Consider the following 18,177-nt stretch of genomic DNA (forward strand, 5'->3'; position numbering starts at 1 on the left):
GTGTTTTATCAATCCTATTCATCTAATTAATTGTGCAGGCAATCTGATCTTTGCTACATATAAGCTTATTAGCTTAAGTGTCTTTAAATATCTTGTCATTCTGTGTAAATTTTTAACTGGTTTAAAAATAAAATATATTCATTTCTTTTAAAAATTAGAGGTTATTGCTTCAAAATTAAAAAAAAATCTAAAACTTTTTATAACAATTATTTTATTTCTTTATATATATATATATATTTATATATTTATGTATAATCTCTTTTTTAAGTATCACACATACATTATGTTTTTAATTCTTCTAGTAATTTAAGTAGTGATGTAAGCAATGAAATTTGAAGCACTTTTTTCTTTTCCAGTTTTTCTATTATTAAAGTAATTGAAATTATAATAGATTAAAAAACTGATTATTTCAAATTTATCTGTCTTATACAATGCAACGAAGAATAAAAATTTCAAATTTGTTCTTACAAACTGCTCAAAATTTTCACATAATTTTGTATTCACCATAAAAGAATAATATACAGGAATGTATAACACAAAAATAAACTATAATCATATCTTACATATATACGCTATGTAAAATCACATAATTTGTATTTATCAAATCACATAATTTAATTACAACACTATTTTAAATATATACTAAATATAAATAAAATTACATTTGATTTCAATTTATACAAGCTGCTTGAATATTTACAAATTCAATTTAAAAATTTAAAAATTTTTGTTTCCATTTATAATAAAAAATATTAAATGGAAATTTAAAGATTCAATATATAAAATCAAATTAGATATTCTGACTTAATGGCCACATTAAATTTTACATATATTCAGTTCACATAATAATGCCATTTGCAGTACATCTTGAAGTACTTAACAAAGTTCAGTATTACAGTACTTAAAATTCAGAATGTTTTAATATATATATATATATATATATATATATATATATTTCTTTTTTAAATTTATTTATATAATAATTATATTTATCTAATCTGTTTTTTCAACTTGCCATACAATTAAATGACTTCTTTCTCCTTTTGACAATTTGTTATGAATATTTTTTTCAGTTTCTAGATCATTTGAAATCATACCTTCAATGTCTTCATCATTATTACCATCACCTGTGAAAAAAATTATTTTAAATAAAATACAATAAGAAAAGATTGAAAATTACTAATGTAAATATTTAATCTGTCTTTTTATCATCATTAGGCTAATCAGAAAATGACAAATTCTGATATAAAAATGAATCTGCTCAAAATTATTAATTTAATGTATGGATCAAATTTAATTTGTTTAAGACTTAGTTAAATTTTGTAAAACTTGTCCTAATGTTTTGTGTCTAAATTTGAAAAGTAATTTTTTCAATTAAAAAGAAACAGAGATTGATATAAATTTGTTAATAAGCTATTAAATACTAAGTCAGGAACCTCTGTGTGATAAAAAATAATAGGAAAGTACCTTTTAAGCAATGGAAAATTCTTTAATAGGATAATTAATGACCATAGTGGTTTCTTTATCCATAAGACAAACTGGTGTTCAAAAATTATAATCATATTATAGATTTTTAGACAGATACAAACATGGAATATGAATTCACTAATCAAATTATTTTTTTAATTCAATTCAATTCAATTCAATTACAATCAAAGTTTATTACAAAACTTTATAAAAATACAAAATCAGTAATGAGTTGCTTAACTTTTTCAACAACATTTAAAAACTGCATCTGGAGCCATCTGTTATGATATTTTTATTACAAAACCTTTTATTTTTAATTATTATAAAATAGCAAAAACCTTAATTTTCAGAGTAGAGATGAGTTTTATAAAAATTTGTAAATGCTAATAATGAGTAAAATATTCGTTAAGTCCGACTCTACTTGAGATATGACACAGGACCCTCCTTTACCTTTAACCATCAAAATTTAATAGTATCAATTCACCTAATACACAAACCTCCCTGAAAAATTTCAGAAATTTTTGACAAAAAGCACAGGAGTTATTAAGCTTCAAAGAGGATGAACAAAATCGTGTCCACCACACACAAACATCCATACATACGGAAAAAACCTTTAAATTTTTTTTTGCATTTCTCAACATTTTAAGATCTTGAGTCCAAAAATGTAAAAGTTTTTTGATCAATCACCATACTTTACCTCTGTTATATATAACAGAGCTGGGAAAGTAAAAAGCTATTAAATAAAAATTTATTCCAATAACCTATATCTTTTATTATATCTTAAAAAAATATGTCAATAGTAATTACTAAACTGTTTTGTTTATTCATATCTTAAATAAAAGTAAAATAAATATATATATACCTATTCGAAAATCTATATATCCTTCTCCACCAGATATAACTAATGTATGTGCAACTTTTCTTATTTCTTCTTCATAATCATTATTCTGCTTAATACTATCAGAGTTATTTCCTGAAATTTCAATGTAAAATACTATAATAACTTAATAAGGAAAAAACTTATTTTAAAATTTTATAAAATATTTATAATTTTAATATTTAAAAAAATTCTTTTGCCTAATATTGTTGTCTTAGATTAAAAATAATTATAAACTGTGTATAGGATGTTTGCACAGATTGACTTATTTCACTGAAATGCCTAATTAAGAGAAGAAAATATATAATCAAAAATACAATAAACATTAAAGCAGTATATATATTTTATAAAATTAAATTCAAGCAAAGTTTTCATAGTTAACAAAGTATAATTCTAAAATGAAATAATTTATTTTATTCAATATTTAATTGAAATAACAATTTTAATGTTATTTCCATTAAATATGCAATATAGTAAAATATTTAATAAAGATAAATATTTTAATTAATTAGAGAATACACTTTAAAACATAATTAAAAGATATAAAAATTGAGAAAATTCTTGATGGAACCTTATAAAGTTTCTACATACGTTTACAAACATTTCATATCATTTAAGAAAAATTTTAGAAAATAACTTGTAAAAAGTTAAATGAAAATACAAACCTGGAACTGATACAAAAAATTTTACAGAATCTCTATGACCATGGAAAGATAGCTGAGCTTGAGCCATTGAACAATATGGAATATAACTATTTGTAGTAACGTCTTCTTTCTTATCAGAATAAACTCTTACAACACCACCTGGAGTTTTACTTTTATTAGGTGTTAAAGTTGGTTTATTTCCTAAATTCAATAATACATTCATTCATTAATATTGTTAATGTAAAATAAAATTTACATTAATTTTCATATTTATTATATTATTCACTTTGATCAGTAAAAACTCAGTGATCATTTAAGTCTTTTATGAGGACATTTTTTATTTAAATTTTCTTCCTGAATTAAATGATCCATTTTGTAAAGATTATATTTTTCTATGTTTCAAAAATAAAAAAAATTTATTTATAAAAATGTGTAAGTTAACATGTTGCTTACAAATTTCAATTGTTATTTAATGCAAATATATTTATTAAGTTAATTTTGAATTTAAATTTTTTGGAAGAGAATATCTGTAAAACCTGAAAATATAAATATATGTTTAGCAAAATAAAGTAGAAAGATAAAAATTTTCAGGATTGAACAGTTACTGCAATAAAACAGTTGAATTAATGATTTTTGTTATTTTGAAACGATTTTGAAATAATATCTTTTTCCTTTAAAATGATCCTATTACATTTTCAATAATTATAACATTTTTACTAAAAATGTTTCTAGAATAGACATAAAATTCAAAGAATGTTTAAGAATGAAAATTTCAAAAATTCATTCATATTATTGATAAATCAAGGAAATAAGACAAGCCAAGCCTTGTTAGTAATTGCATCAAATGGTAGTGAATGTTTACAATGATATAAAATCTAAGAAAACAACCAAAATTGTAAACTTGAAGAAATGTTGAAAGACTGCTAAAATTACTAGAATTTGGATATTTATAAATACACTAATAAATGCCAGCTGAAGTAATTTGCTTATAAATAATAAATAAAAAAGTAAAAAAGATGATAAATATAGAAAAAAACATTCATTACCACCATATACTGTATATATTCACATCAACATCATCATCTCAATGTTTGTCATTTTTGTTTTCCTGCTGCATTATCTAAGAACTAGAGGAAAATTTGCCATTATTAACATCTAACAAAATTTTTAACAAACTGAAAGAAATGAATTTGAAGTCTTACATAGCACCAAGAAATCTTTGCTAATAGCAGAGTAATAAAAATAATGATATTTGGAATTAAAGAATTTTAATAAAGGACTTAATTAATTCTAATTTCAGAAAGAAAAAAAAATCATTATCAGCAGTAAGTTAAAGGTCACAATAATTTTTCTTGGACCAGAATATTTCATTAACAAAATATAACTCTTTCTCAAGCTACTTTTGAATATAAACTACAAACAGTCATATTAAAAGTCACAAGTATCTTCTGCTATATTCGGATTTGTTTTCTGTCTGTTGAGAAAAGAAGATAAGACAAAATAAACAGTTCAATACGCATAATACTCTTTAAAAAAATAAATTACTTTCAGCAAAAAATTTAGTTGCAGACGCATGAATCTCTTGCTGCTTTTTTGTAATCATCAAGCCTTGTCATCATGATATATTGGTTAAAAATTAAATCAACTAAAAAAAAAAAACCTTTGCTTGGTCTGACAATATAAAACAAAACTAAGTCTAAAAATTTTTTGGATGTTTTACAATCATACCTGTAGGAATTATTGTTCCATTCTGTAGAAACAATGATAAAATCACATTTATTTTTAATATGCATTCTGACATCATTTTACATTTGTGATTTATCATCTGGAAAGGGAGGCAGAAAGAACAAACTGCCCGAGGCCAAAGGAATTAGGGGTCACTACATCAATTTTTTTTTTGTTTACTTCCTTTAATATAATCATTTAATTTGTGGGTATGGCCCCAATATATATTTTGCACCAAACACCATTGGGTGGTCCTGTTTATCATTAGTGGAGAGAGAAGGGAATCAGTCTAATTGAAATCAAATATCAAATACTAACTTTAATGACTATTGGCTGAAATGTTATGAGGTAATACGAGAACAAATAATTGTTAATATTTTATAATTGATATAATTAAAAAATATTTAATAATACTGATCAAATAAAGTTTTACTTCATTTTTTAATAACAGAAAAATGTAAGCAATCTAACTGTGTCCATGTCTAAACAAGTGTAATGTACTAATTTATCTAATATCAGATTTCACTAATATCATGATGGATCCTGAGATTCAGATAATCAAGATTTTCTATTAGATTTTAATGATTAAATAAGAATAACTTATATCTTTTCTCTTTTAAAGCAAATATCTTATACTGACAAAATATAATAAAATAAAATTAATGCTAAAGTAGAAAGAAGTGAAAGTGATAACTCATTATAAATTCTGTAAAATAATAATATTCTAAGTCTATGGAAATAATATCTTACAGATATATACTAAAAGTTAAAAATATACTTACTTTCTGCAAGAGGAACTGATATAACAACACCATTTCCTGTTCCCATCCATAATCGATTACATGATATAAGTAATGCTGTAATTCTAACAAAAGAAAACCCCAATTTTCCTGTACCTGTAAGAGTGGAAAAGTTTTCATTTTACAATGTATTTTATTATGCAGTATAAATTATTCTTTAAGAACATTTTAAACTAATAGAAAGTATATACAAGATCTCATCAAAAAGTATTCAGCCTTACTCTTTTTCATTGCAAGTATTTGCAAGCTGTGAGGAGACTATATTGTCATGTCACCTTGGGTCCTAATGCATGTATGTGAATTTTGGTAAGTCTATCCTATTGTGCAGTTGCTGTTATGCAGCTGTGATAGTTGCATATATATTCTATTATCACTGCATCAGTGATTTGATAAAACATGAGATGAGACCTAAGTCTACAGCTATGACTTTGAGACAAAGGCACAATCATTCCAGTGGAAAATGCCATAGTTTCCACAACAAAAGAAAGTAGGGCATTCACACAGCAATGTTAAAGTCCTGTCGACATAACCTTGTCTGTTACTGTTTCTTTCAACTACCAGTGTGTAGTTTATCATGAATATGCCCCTCTTGGAAAAACCATGACAAAAGAGGAGACAACCTGCTAGGTGCAAGAGATCACAGATCTGGCAGTCTGGCAATTGGTGGCAATCATGACAATGTTCTGGCCCATGGATTGCATCTTTTCCAGATATTCTTTGTAAAACATGAGTACTGCACAGCTTCAGTAGCTTCCTTACTCACCAGACTTTACTCCTTCCCAAACTCAAGACGCCACTCTAAAGAAAGACATTTCAGGATGCAGAGGTGATCAAAACTAACACAAAAACAAGAATTATGGAGATCCTGATAAATGACTTTGAAAAATGCTTCCAACAGTAGAAACATTGCTGGGAGAAGTGTGTGAACTCAGAAGGAGACTGTTTTGAAAGGGACTAGTGTTTAAACCAAATAAATATGCAGGCATTTTTTCTGACCTCAGGTCAGATACTTTTTGATCAGAACATTTTAATTATGAACATGAAGCATTTTAATTAAAATTGTCATTCATCATAAATTGAAATTACTTAATATATGACATTATAAATAAATATAATTTGGTATATATTTAATCTATATTTTAAAATAAAATATCAAGAAATTCATAAACACAAATATCAATTACTTCAATTATGTGATTAATATATTTTGATAATGGTATCAATAATAATCAATCAATAAAAAACAATAATAATTATAATAGAAAAGTTTAAAACTGAAGTTTTTAGTTTTAATAAAAAGAAAATTAAGTCAAAAAGAGAATTATTTTAATTACTTTTTAATATAAATAAAACAACAAAAACAAGTTTATTATTATTAATCAGTGCAAACAAATGTTATGAAGTTCTCTCTTTAAAAATCAAAGAAACAACATATTTAGTTTTTTGGTAGAAAGTTTGCTTATGTATGTTAATAAAAAATAAATGTAATACGAACTGATTCTAATAATTATGTTGCAAAAAAAATTTTACTTTATTTGAAAATAATAAATTTTAGATTAATCTGACTTTATTTTAATGGATAGGAAAATCTAATTGTACCTTTCAGCTGCAAAAAAATAAACTCATATTGGAAGACTGTACATTCATAATATATATTAATCCTCTGCATTCTTAAGATTTTCAATATTTTCAGGAATTTTTATTCTTGAAATTTACAATCTCAAATATATAAGATAAATCAGCACACAAAATAAAAATAAAAGATGAAATTGACATAAATAGTTTACTGTTTTTAAAATTAGATAATCAGAATATTTAATCTTGAATAAAAAAATATCATAAAAACATTCTATCCATAATTTAGTATGGACAGAATGCTAATTTTATTCTGAAATTCTATTTTAAAGTAAGATTAAATTTTGTAAAGAAATTTGGTTTTAGCATCACTGCTAAATTTCATAGTACAGTAAAAGTTGGTTAATCTAGTATCTATAAGACCAGAGTGATGCTAAATTGTCAAAAATATAAGATCATCAGACATTGCTGTTCATTTTGCACAAATGCACACTGTTGTATGCTCAGAATTTAGCAATGTTTTTCTATTATTGTAAAACTCTCTTTAATTAAAACATGATTTTTAATTATTTTGTCCCCTTAAAACTATTATTAATATCTTTTAAAGCTCATTTTCTGATCATTTCATTGGGATATCAGATAAATTGTTTTTATCTCGACAGAAATCTAAAAATCAGAAACCTACAAATATTCTATGTAGACTGTAAGACTTTAGAGTAATTCTACAATTGAAGATAACTTTCCTCACATTCTCTTTGTCTTTGATCTGATAAAAAACAAAATAGAAAATTTGCATTTGAAAAAATAAACATAATTTTTCAAATGCATCTAATTTACTTAGAAATAAAGTAATGTACTAGAAAAACAATCAATTAATCAATTAAACTTAAATAAAACTGATGAACTAAACAAGTACAATGCCATATATTGAGTTATTTTTACATTAGTAATATTTTCTTAATAATTAATTGTCTTTGATGATAAAGTTATAATAAAAATAATCAATTATTTATTGTGACATCGTCACAATGCTGGGCTGCAGTTTTTAATCATATTTTTTTAATTTATTTAATTTAAAATAGATGCTCTCTACCTCAAATTAGTAGTGTCTTGCCCCTGTGCAAAATACTTTTCCTGTTAACAAGCCCCTGTATATCATACTTTTCCTGTTAGCAACAGAGTCATGCCATCATCTAACTCCTTACAGGGGAAAAGTTTTGAATTGAAATAATGTAACTTCCAGTTTGCATCAAAAGTTCATATACATCAAGTTATATACAGTTCATATATATATCAAAAGTTCATATGCAAATAAACCATAATTATAACAAACATAATCTTACCTAGCATTTTACTGACATATGGTTCAACATCCACGTCTTGTAGATGTTGGTGTGTATGAGCATGATACAAACGAAGAGTACTATCCAAACGAATAGTAATCCAAACACCATCACCTATCCAAGCCATCTGACGAACTTGACTTTCTTTACGAGGATGTGCATCAAATGATTTCTAAAACAAAAGAATTTAAAAACATTTAAACTATACTTACATCACATAAAAAATTATTAAACACGATAAATTTGATAGATAAAATATAAATCTGCTTAAATGTATAATCTACATATTTTATGCAATGTATGAAAATGAATTGTTAAATAAATTTGTTTAGAAAAGAATTATCATAAAATTTGTTTTTCTTAATAAATTGAAAGATGAAAAAATGAAAACACACGTATATTATGTATGTTATATATGCAATCTGGCCAAGGTCTTTATTTAACACAAGGCATGATTGGAGTCTCATGCATACTTTTTCTTCCTCTTTGATACAGCTTGTTTCATCTCTGTGTGACTAAATTGGACAAAGATTGATAGTTAGCAAGTTGGTTTTTCTGTTGATGTGCTATGTTGCAATGTGGCTTGTGGTTTATGTGATGGGTTTATTATTAATGTCTGTGAGAAAAGTGCATCAGTTTGTGAATTTATTATGTTGTTTTTGTAGTATACAGATTATTGTTTCAGTCTTTACAACTTGGCTTCTAGTTTTTGTTTGAGAGTATCAATTGTGGTTTTCTGGCCTTGGTGGTAAGTAGCTGAATTGCTGCTGAAGTATTTTAGTTGGGTTGATGCATGTTGTCTATTGTGTGTAAATGTGGTGGTGAATTTGTTTGTGATGTAGTAGCCATACTTGGCCAGTTCTGCATTGACCTTTCAACAGTGGAACAGTCAGGTGTGGGGCTACCACTTAGTTGTGGAGAAGAAATCTGGAAAATTTTTAAAGTATATTTTCAAGCGTTTTTTCTCATTACCGTTTCAGAAAAAGATTTTGTAAACAGTTTTGTCTAGTAAAGAAAAGTCTTTTTTTATTGTTACATAATTCATTTTTTATGTGAATTTTTTTCCGCGTAGTTTTTGGCTAGTTTTTGGCGATACCCCCAAAAGAATTTAGCGAGATATATCTGTCCCTCACCACTGCCACACGATCGCCCTTGACGATATATACTCGTCCCTCACTGTTAAGAGGTTAACCACTGGTAGCGAGGGGGTGTTATCACTGTCATTAATTTTCTCAATATTATATTAAATTATGGCATTTTATTGTGTCTTGCCATATAATTGTTTACCAATTTTTAAATTATTATTTACAGTTTATATAAAGAATGAGAGAAATGAAGTGTATTGCAAAGCAATATAAAACACCAGGGTTGGACTGCCAAAGATGGTCAAAGATGCCAAAGTATTTTTCTAAAATCGCTAAATCAGTAAAAGTGTAAAAGATATTGTATATTATTCATACGTATATACTTTTCTCATTATAACCTGCAATTATAAAACATTATGATTTTCAAATGGCACATTTTTACTTATCAATATTTATTAATAAAAATTGAATTATTGATTTGATAAGTTTGCATTTATTTAAAGCAATAATTTATTAAAAATGAATTTTTTATTGCAATAATCAAATCAAACATAACAAAAATTTAAAAAGTAACAAATCTTACTGTTAAATTCTTTTTATACTTTTCACTAGTTCATGAGATGTGACAAGTGAAAAAAATCAATAGAAATTTTTAGAAATATAATTTTATATGTATTATATTATTTATTTATTAATACTGATATGGTCATAAGCCTTTTTCAGATACAGTGTAGGGCCATTAAGCTGCGGTAATTGGGGTCCAAACTGCTTATCCGTGGCTTAAATATTTTTTGATAATTCATAAATTACAATAAATAATGAAAAAATAAATGTTTTTTGGTTTTGTGACTCATATTTATACAATTTCAAGTTTTATCAGATTATTGAATTAAAAATAATACACTGTACTTTAAATATGAGTCGATGTTTTGCAGATTTACCACGGATTAACTTTGTAGCATTGTAAGGTATGAATCGGTTACAATGGCGGCTTCCATAACTCTGACACTCAGCATGGATAAACATATTAATACTTTATTTGAATTTCATTGTAAGTTATTTTATTGTTTAAAAGACTAATCTTCTATAAATACCTCTTTGAAGTTATAAGCCAGCATTTAAATATTTAATATGCAATAGTGCATAGCACATCAATCGTGGACATTCGAAACGCCAAAATGATAGCTGTCAACACCTGTCTCTAGTGTTTGAGAAAAAACATCCAGGTCTGTATGATCCATAGTGTCAAAAAATCGGAATTCAAGCTTTTTGTGAGGCTTAAGTGAATTCGCGGATTACTGGCCCATGGCTTAATGGCCCTATACTGTATTAGACATTAAATATATAGCTCAACATGGACAAAAAACAAAAACAATAACAAATTAATGAATAAACTATCAAATTTGTTTTTTAATAATAATAATATAATTTAAAATACAATACATTTATTTTTTTTAAATGAAAAACAATGCTTCATTTTGGAATTCAAATTAAATTTTATTCAGAAATGTTTCATTCTATTATAAGATCATCAGCTGAAAAAATTATCAAGTGTTTTATCAGATGTTATTTTTGTTAAATTCATTTCAAATATGGATTTAGTTTATTCAGCTGAATTACAAGATCAACTGCCACATATTTTATAATATTTACTTCAATAAAAGTTTATTTTCATGCTTTTTTGTTTTTTAAAAGTTATAATTCTATTATGGTTGATTTTGATTCATTTTGTTAAATTATGCATTTCTAAATAATCTACTATATAAAGATGAAAACCTGGGTTCTGTCACAGTATGCCAAAATGGCCACTAGGGGCACCACTAGATATTAATTAAATTAACAATAAATTCAGTATATTATTATTTGATGTGGTTTTTGCATTTTTGGCTGCGTTTTAGTAGGGTATGCCATGAGAAATTCAGCATATTATTATTTTTATTTGTAACAGGAATTTATTATTTATACCACAAAATGACATCGCTACTGCTAGAATGCCCACTAGGGGCATCCCAGGCTATTAGAATAGAAGGATTGGAAGTACAAAATAATCTAATAATCTTAATCTTTGTTGTTGTTTTTTGCCTGGGCAATGCCAAGCTCATCTGCTGGTTGTATATAAAGTTGACTAGCATTAATATGAAGCTCTAGGAAAATAGTAGTTACTTTGCTTTAACAAAAATTTATATTAACAATTTTCAGGATCAAGGTTGTATAATTTGCTGAGTTAAGGTTTGATAAACAATCAAAATCTCTAAATTATAATATTTTGAATTAATTTACTAAATAAAGTAAAATAAAATAAAATTTATTTACAAAAACAAATTAATGTTCTAAATGATTTTCAAATCAAACAAAATAAGGAGAAGACATTATTCACTGTTTCAGTGTGGAGCAATATAACAGAGTAGTTAAACAAATGTAAAAGAAATCTGTAATTTTTTTTTCTGTCGAAAATTGAAAAGTAGAAAATACTTTTGGTGCCAAAAGAGTAAAATAGGAACCAAATCTTACATCATGTATGCACTCTCCAACATGCAAACTAACACGTGTTAACATGGGAGTGCATTCATTTAAAAAGCTGGACATCCTTAAACTTCAACCAATATTTTTGAGTACAGTAGAATCGTCTGCTTAAACCAGATATTTGAATTGTTCTACAATCAGTGGTCGAACCAGTCTTTCCTTACTAGGAGAAGAAAATCTGTTCAATTCAAAATGGAAATTTTTTTATAGTACTACTTTTTATTGTTCATGTTGAAAAGTGTAAAAAATAACCATATTGGAAATGGGATTATTTCTTGAAGGTTGTGAAGGTAATTTAGTTTTGTTTTATGAATTCTGTAAATTTTTGTTTGCTTTATTATTGGATGAAAATTTGCGTGACAATGATGTTTTGTCAGGGCAATGGCAAAATTTGCTTTAATGTGAGAATTATACAGTCAACATAGATTTAATACAGTCAACTCACCTTAAAACAAACATTGATAAAGTAATATCAATGTTTGTTTTACGGTAAGTTGACTGTATTCTCACTTTTTATAAAATAGATCAGTAAAGGCATAAACTATAAATTATGCAAATTGTATTAATGCTAGTAAGATTTTGATATAAGGAAAAATATACAAATATGAAAATAATTATACAATTAAGAAAGCAAAAACAATAACATACAAAACAGAAACATATAAGATAATTAATCTTCAAAAGATATTAAAGCATAAAAACCTAAATAAAGTTGACATTACAAAGTAAATTTTTTGTGTAATTTCATTAACTAACACGTTAGTTAATACCAGTAGCCTATCTTAACAAAAAAGTATGATTATTGCCTATTTTGAAACTGTGTCTTCTTTTATTTGTTTCTTTGTGTCACAACTAGATGCATTGTTAAACACTGGGCAAAACAAAGAAAAGAAAATTTGGAATTTAAACCATACAAAAAGCCAAGAGAAATTTAAAAAGTTCTAAATTATAATTCAGATACTCCACTATATATAAAAGAAAACATATTTAGTATGGAATATAAAAAATTACAAACAGAACAAACAATGCGGAATAGAAACAAGTATATAAAAGAATTAAAAGAGAAATTTAAATTAAATGGTTACCCCAACAGAATAATACAAAAATGGGAAAGTAAAATCAGCTATAAACATCAACAGAACAAATCAAAAACCAACACACCAACATAAAATATGTATCTTTCTCTTATATCAAAGGTTTCTTTGAAGAAATAAATAAAAAATTTAACAAAGTAAATATTAAACTAGCCGAGAAACTGCAAAAGATAATACAAAAAATAAAGCCTGAACAAAGTAATAAGATAGAATATACATATAGCACAGCAAATGTAGTTTATTCCATACAATATACTTGCAAAAATCCAAAAATTACATAGATGAGACAAAAAGGAAACTAGAGATATGATGTGAAGAACACATTGCCGATTTGAAATATAGAAGAGTAAATTCAGGATTTTACAAACATTGCACAATAAATAATTGCAATGTTAACGGAGAAAAAGTAGAGATTTTACACAAAGAAAAGAACTGGTATAACAGAAAGTTTGAAGAGTGTTTTGAAATTATAAAAAGCCACAAGAGTAACATCAATAAAAATTTAAGTATAAAAACTCATGAAAATTGGTTTAAAATATTATAATAAAAAATGATTGTTTTATTTTATAAATATATTTTTTTAAACTTTTAACATGCCTATATGATTAAAAAAACTTTTTAACATGCCAACGAGATTAAAGTGAACCTGGTAAACAAGGACATCACAAGTATGAGCTGAGTGATGTTGAGAGTAATGCCAAAGAATTTTAACCGTAACTAGTGTAATTCTTAAGTAAAATGTATATTCATTAACACTTTACAAGATATCTCAAAAGTAAAGGTACATTGTAACATATAATACACAACATTTTGTGACAGAAAATTTAAGTCCATGTTTTATTATGTAGCTGACAGAAGAGGGGCGAATGCCCGAAATGCATATCGGCCCACAAGATATTACAGAATAAAGAGTAATGCCAAAATGCCCAGTGTCTATCAATGCACCTAGTTGTGATACAAAAACAAATACACCTACAACTGCTGTAAATGATAGGTGTATTTGCTTATTATATCGGGCTTCGTTTGATGCGTATATGTGACACAAAAACAAAAAAATATGATTTAAATATCATAAATGCAGTTTTTAAAAACTATTTTTAAAATTGCATAATATTTGGGTATTTCAAGTATTGAAAAAATTTGGATATGTATATTTTAGTAATTGAATAATAAATAGTTGTATACTTGGGTAAAAGCTTCCCTACCATTCAGCATATAATAATGATGTAGTTATCATATATCTGTGTTTTGTTTTATTGATCATTTTCATCACAATCTGTAACACAGCTGTATATGTAGATCTGTATTCATAAAATTTAAAACTATTAGTCAGTCAAAGGCCATTTATTAATCAAAATACCTATACAGTAGAGAGTTGAAAATCGGAATCAATTGGGGACTGGGGTTGTTCCAATTAGTCATTTGTTCCGATTACCCATTATGTACAAAAAAATACATTAACCTGTCCGATGTTCAAATTTTTCTCCGTTGCGTGTCGCTTCATGTTGAATTTTCGTTGATTTTAAGCCTAATGAAAATTTTTATAATAATAATCGAGGCTATCGTATCGTTAAAAATTATTTCTGCATTTCGTACAAACAAAATAAATATATTGAAGAATATAAAAACATGAAAATTATACTTTAGAAGTAAATTTAGTATCAAAAACGTTTGATTCAGTATGACACAGTCCGACTGAAAATCGTGCCGATTACCGGCGATTCCGATTACCAGTGTTCCGATTAACGACTCTCTACTGTAATTCAAATTGAAATATGTGATAACTGATTATGTAAAAATTGATTTTCTTTAAATTTAAAAAACTGATTTGCTTTAAACTTTACAACAAAAAACTTAAAAAAACCACCGCCATTCCTTAGTGCTTATGGACTGAAGGAAAACATGTTAGGAAATACTTACCTCAAGGGATAAATATCTGGGATTTATGACATGTATTTGATTACGATAGCCACACCAAATTTTATCATAAACTATAGACATGCAACGAATGGAATGGTGTGGTTGGCCAAGATCTAATAAATGATAATTTATTAAGTCCCACTGACCATCTGTAAATGAAAAAAAAAATTAAAATATAAATATTTTAAATATTTTTATAATACAAATTTCAAAATAAAATTCTTTCTCATAGTACTGCATTTTTTTAATTACAATGTGAAATTTATATATAAAAGCAAAATTTATTACAAAAGAAAATTATATAGATATATTTTTGCACCAGCTCTATGAAATTTTCATAGAGTTAGTGCAAGTTTTCGATTTACTGATACTGTAATTTCACAAGGTTAGCTTGTAGGTTACAGTAGGGACCTACCATATGTGATCAATATTGTATAAGCAGAAATTCACATAAAACAGTGAACACTATTAATTATTAAGTATTTCTCATATCAACACACTTATCACATATTTTTTTAAATATGAATAAAGCAAATAAACAACATATTAACAATAATTATCATGTCACCCGTAAATCACAAAAACTGTAAAGTATGCACTTTAAGCCACTCTTCCCATTAAAAAATATACTGATGGATAGATCAGTGAATTACTATATCTTAGTGGAATGTTTATTGTGAATAATTACATCAGGGATCTTCTTTAATATATAGTTGTTAATAGAGTGAAAACAGTATGTTTGTTTTATAAACTTATGGAAAACAGATGCATAGATGTGACTTATGGAAAATATTGTAATTGTAAAATAGGAAAGTGATATGAAATGAGTATTGTAGATATGCAGTTTAAAAGTATGGCCAATCTTAATGGAATTAATTTTAAGACAAATTAATTCCATTAAGATTGATCTACTACAAATTAAATGGAATTTAATTTGTAGTAAATGATTTGTATATTAAATTATTCAAATATATATATATGATCAGTAAAAAACACAAAGTAAGTATAATCACAATAAAAATAAATTTGAAAATTATTATTAAATAAAAAAAGTTCACTGTTAGCAAAAAGATAAAAATTACAACACAACAGTACAGTTAGTAACCAAAGTTCTTTACTAACTATAATGTTGTGTATCTTAAAGAGGATTATGGTATGTATTTCATTTAAAATGTTTATCATATTTTTACTGAGTGATATTTTATTTCTTTCTTAATTTCCTGACCTTAAAAACAATTATCAAACCACATATCTACTTCTTAAAGTGCAAACATAATATCATTAGCTGTAGTTATAGTATATTTAAAACATTCGGATATGTAACTGAAAACATATTTTTCAGTTACATATCCTGCATGGCAACTGTTCTATGTTAATCTATATATAAGATATGTAATTTACTGAATAACATTTTTAATAAATAAATAGATTACCTATATCTCTATGAAATATGGCTGCTGTACCATTAGCTAAGGCAGCAAATACTCTTCCTTTAAAATGGCTTATAAAAAAAAAAAATGTTATTTATTTAAAGTAAATTTATAAATATTAACAAAATTAATTATAATAAAATTATTTATATTTTAATAAAAAATAATGTATAAATTTAACATTAAATGATTGACTTTCTAATATACATTTTAATGTGAGTTGATATTTTCATGTGATGATAATAAAAGTAAATAAAAACATTTATCTTGAATGATTTCTATTATATAGAATACCCAACTTTATAAACTATTTGTTAAATTTTTTTTATCTTATATCATCTCATATCTAATTAAATCAACCAAATTTTTGGATAAATAATCTTGCCCTTTCCAAAAAAATTTTATTATTCAATAAAATAATAACCGATTATATAAAGGCAAATATAAAATAAAAAACATATTATATATTGAAAGCAGAACTAACAGTGTTATTTTAATATCAGTTTTTCCTAAAAGCACAGTATAGTTTTAAATTATCATATTTAATAATTATTACATTGTGACCATTCTTTCAATTTTTGAATGTTAATATTAAATTTGATAAAGAGAAAATTAGAAGTTTGTTCAGAAAGCAATACAACAAAATTTTTAAACTAAAGTATGCATTATTATTATATGAAGCTTTCATTAACACAAACTATTTTTCAACATGTCATATTTGTGTGGATAACCTGCAAGTTTAAAAAATTGCAGGTTATAAGATAAAGCACTTCATTAAACATTCAAAGTGTTTAGTTCCTTCTGTTTCATTTCATTAGCAATTCATTCTGGATGATAAACAAAATGGAAAAAAATGTAAAAATTAAATAGAAAAAATTTAAACTTTATAATATTATGTTCAGCTACAGTTATACAGTTATATCAGTTAATTATATAGTGAATAATTCTTTTTCACTATATAAAGAAAAAGAATTATTAAAACCTTAGTGTTAAAAATACAAGTTAAACCTCTTGTATTTCAGTCAATGATGGTTTAACTCATAAGGAAGTTCACCAAATGAATATTTGACTTTTAAATATTTCATGTGTATTTAAAACAAAAGTTTATGTAAAATGAAGCTTATACATAATAGTCAAAAAATCCTTGATCCATAGAATTTTCAAGAAGAAGGGGAGCCAACTCAAAAATTTTAAATGTTTGAATAATTAATAGTACCTTTTAATTAAAGTACCTTTTATTAATAGGTGCATGACAATTGTATGGTAGATGGTCTAACAGACTATATTTGCCATTGTAAACATTTTTAAAACCAACATTTTGAAATTCAAACAAATAAATTTTTTATTTATTTTTGCGTTGATAGGGAAGAGCTTAAGCTTCTGTAGCCTTCCCGTTAGAGATCTGCCACTGTATTCAGTAGTCCACAATATATGTAACTTATGTCTGTCCATCTTCAAGCTCATTTCACGCTCAACTGTACTAGTCTGAACACTTTTTATACAATAAATTGTTTACAAATAACTGGCTACTAATCACTTGACTAAATTACTGGACATATCTGAACGAGCCAAAACTGTGGCTATTGTAGAAAAGCACATACTGAATGTTTAGAGACAAGATAAAATAACATAAATTGCATATAAAAAAAGAAAAATAAATACAGAATTAACAAAGAAAGTTTACAAAATCAAAA

General features: G+C 25.6%; 1 protein-coding gene across 6 annotated transcripts in view; it reads right to left on the reverse strand.

Moving 5' to 3' along the window:
• Window positions 1-255: 255 nt before the first annotated feature.
• The window catches only part of LOC136985830 (C-Jun-amino-terminal kinase-interacting protein 4-like), a 150,216-nt gene continuing 132,294 nt past the window's right edge, over window positions 256-18,177 (reverse strand). For 3 of the 6 annotated variants that reach the window (XM_067283198.1, XM_067283197.1, XM_067283195.1), the window contains 7 exons: window positions 16,487-16,554; window positions 15,054-15,202; window positions 8,432-8,603; window positions 5,496-5,609; window positions 3,010-3,189; window positions 2,330-2,440; window positions 256-1,127 (listed from right to left, as the gene is read on the reverse strand). In XM_067283198.1, the coding sequence (XP_067139299.1) occupies window positions 994-1,127; window positions 2,330-2,440; window positions 3,010-3,189; window positions 5,496-5,609; window positions 8,432-8,603; window positions 15,054-15,202; window positions 16,487-16,554 (928 nt within the window). In that variant the 3' untranslated portion in view covers window positions 256-993. The remainder of the gene's footprint in view (window positions 1,128-2,329; window positions 2,441-3,009; window positions 3,190-5,495; window positions 5,610-8,431; window positions 8,604-15,053; window positions 15,203-16,486; window positions 16,555-18,177) is intronic. The other 3 variants (XM_067283200.1, XM_067283199.1, XM_067283196.1) reach the window with 1 other exon arrangement.

This window comes from Centruroides vittatus, unplaced genomic scaffold (assembly GCF_030686945.1).
Source record: "Centruroides vittatus isolate TY-2023 unplaced genomic scaffold, ASM3068694v2 contig_979, whole genome shotgun sequence".
NCBI classification, from domain to species: Eukaryota; Metazoa; Arthropoda; class Arachnida; order Scorpiones; family Buthidae; genus Centruroides; species Centruroides vittatus.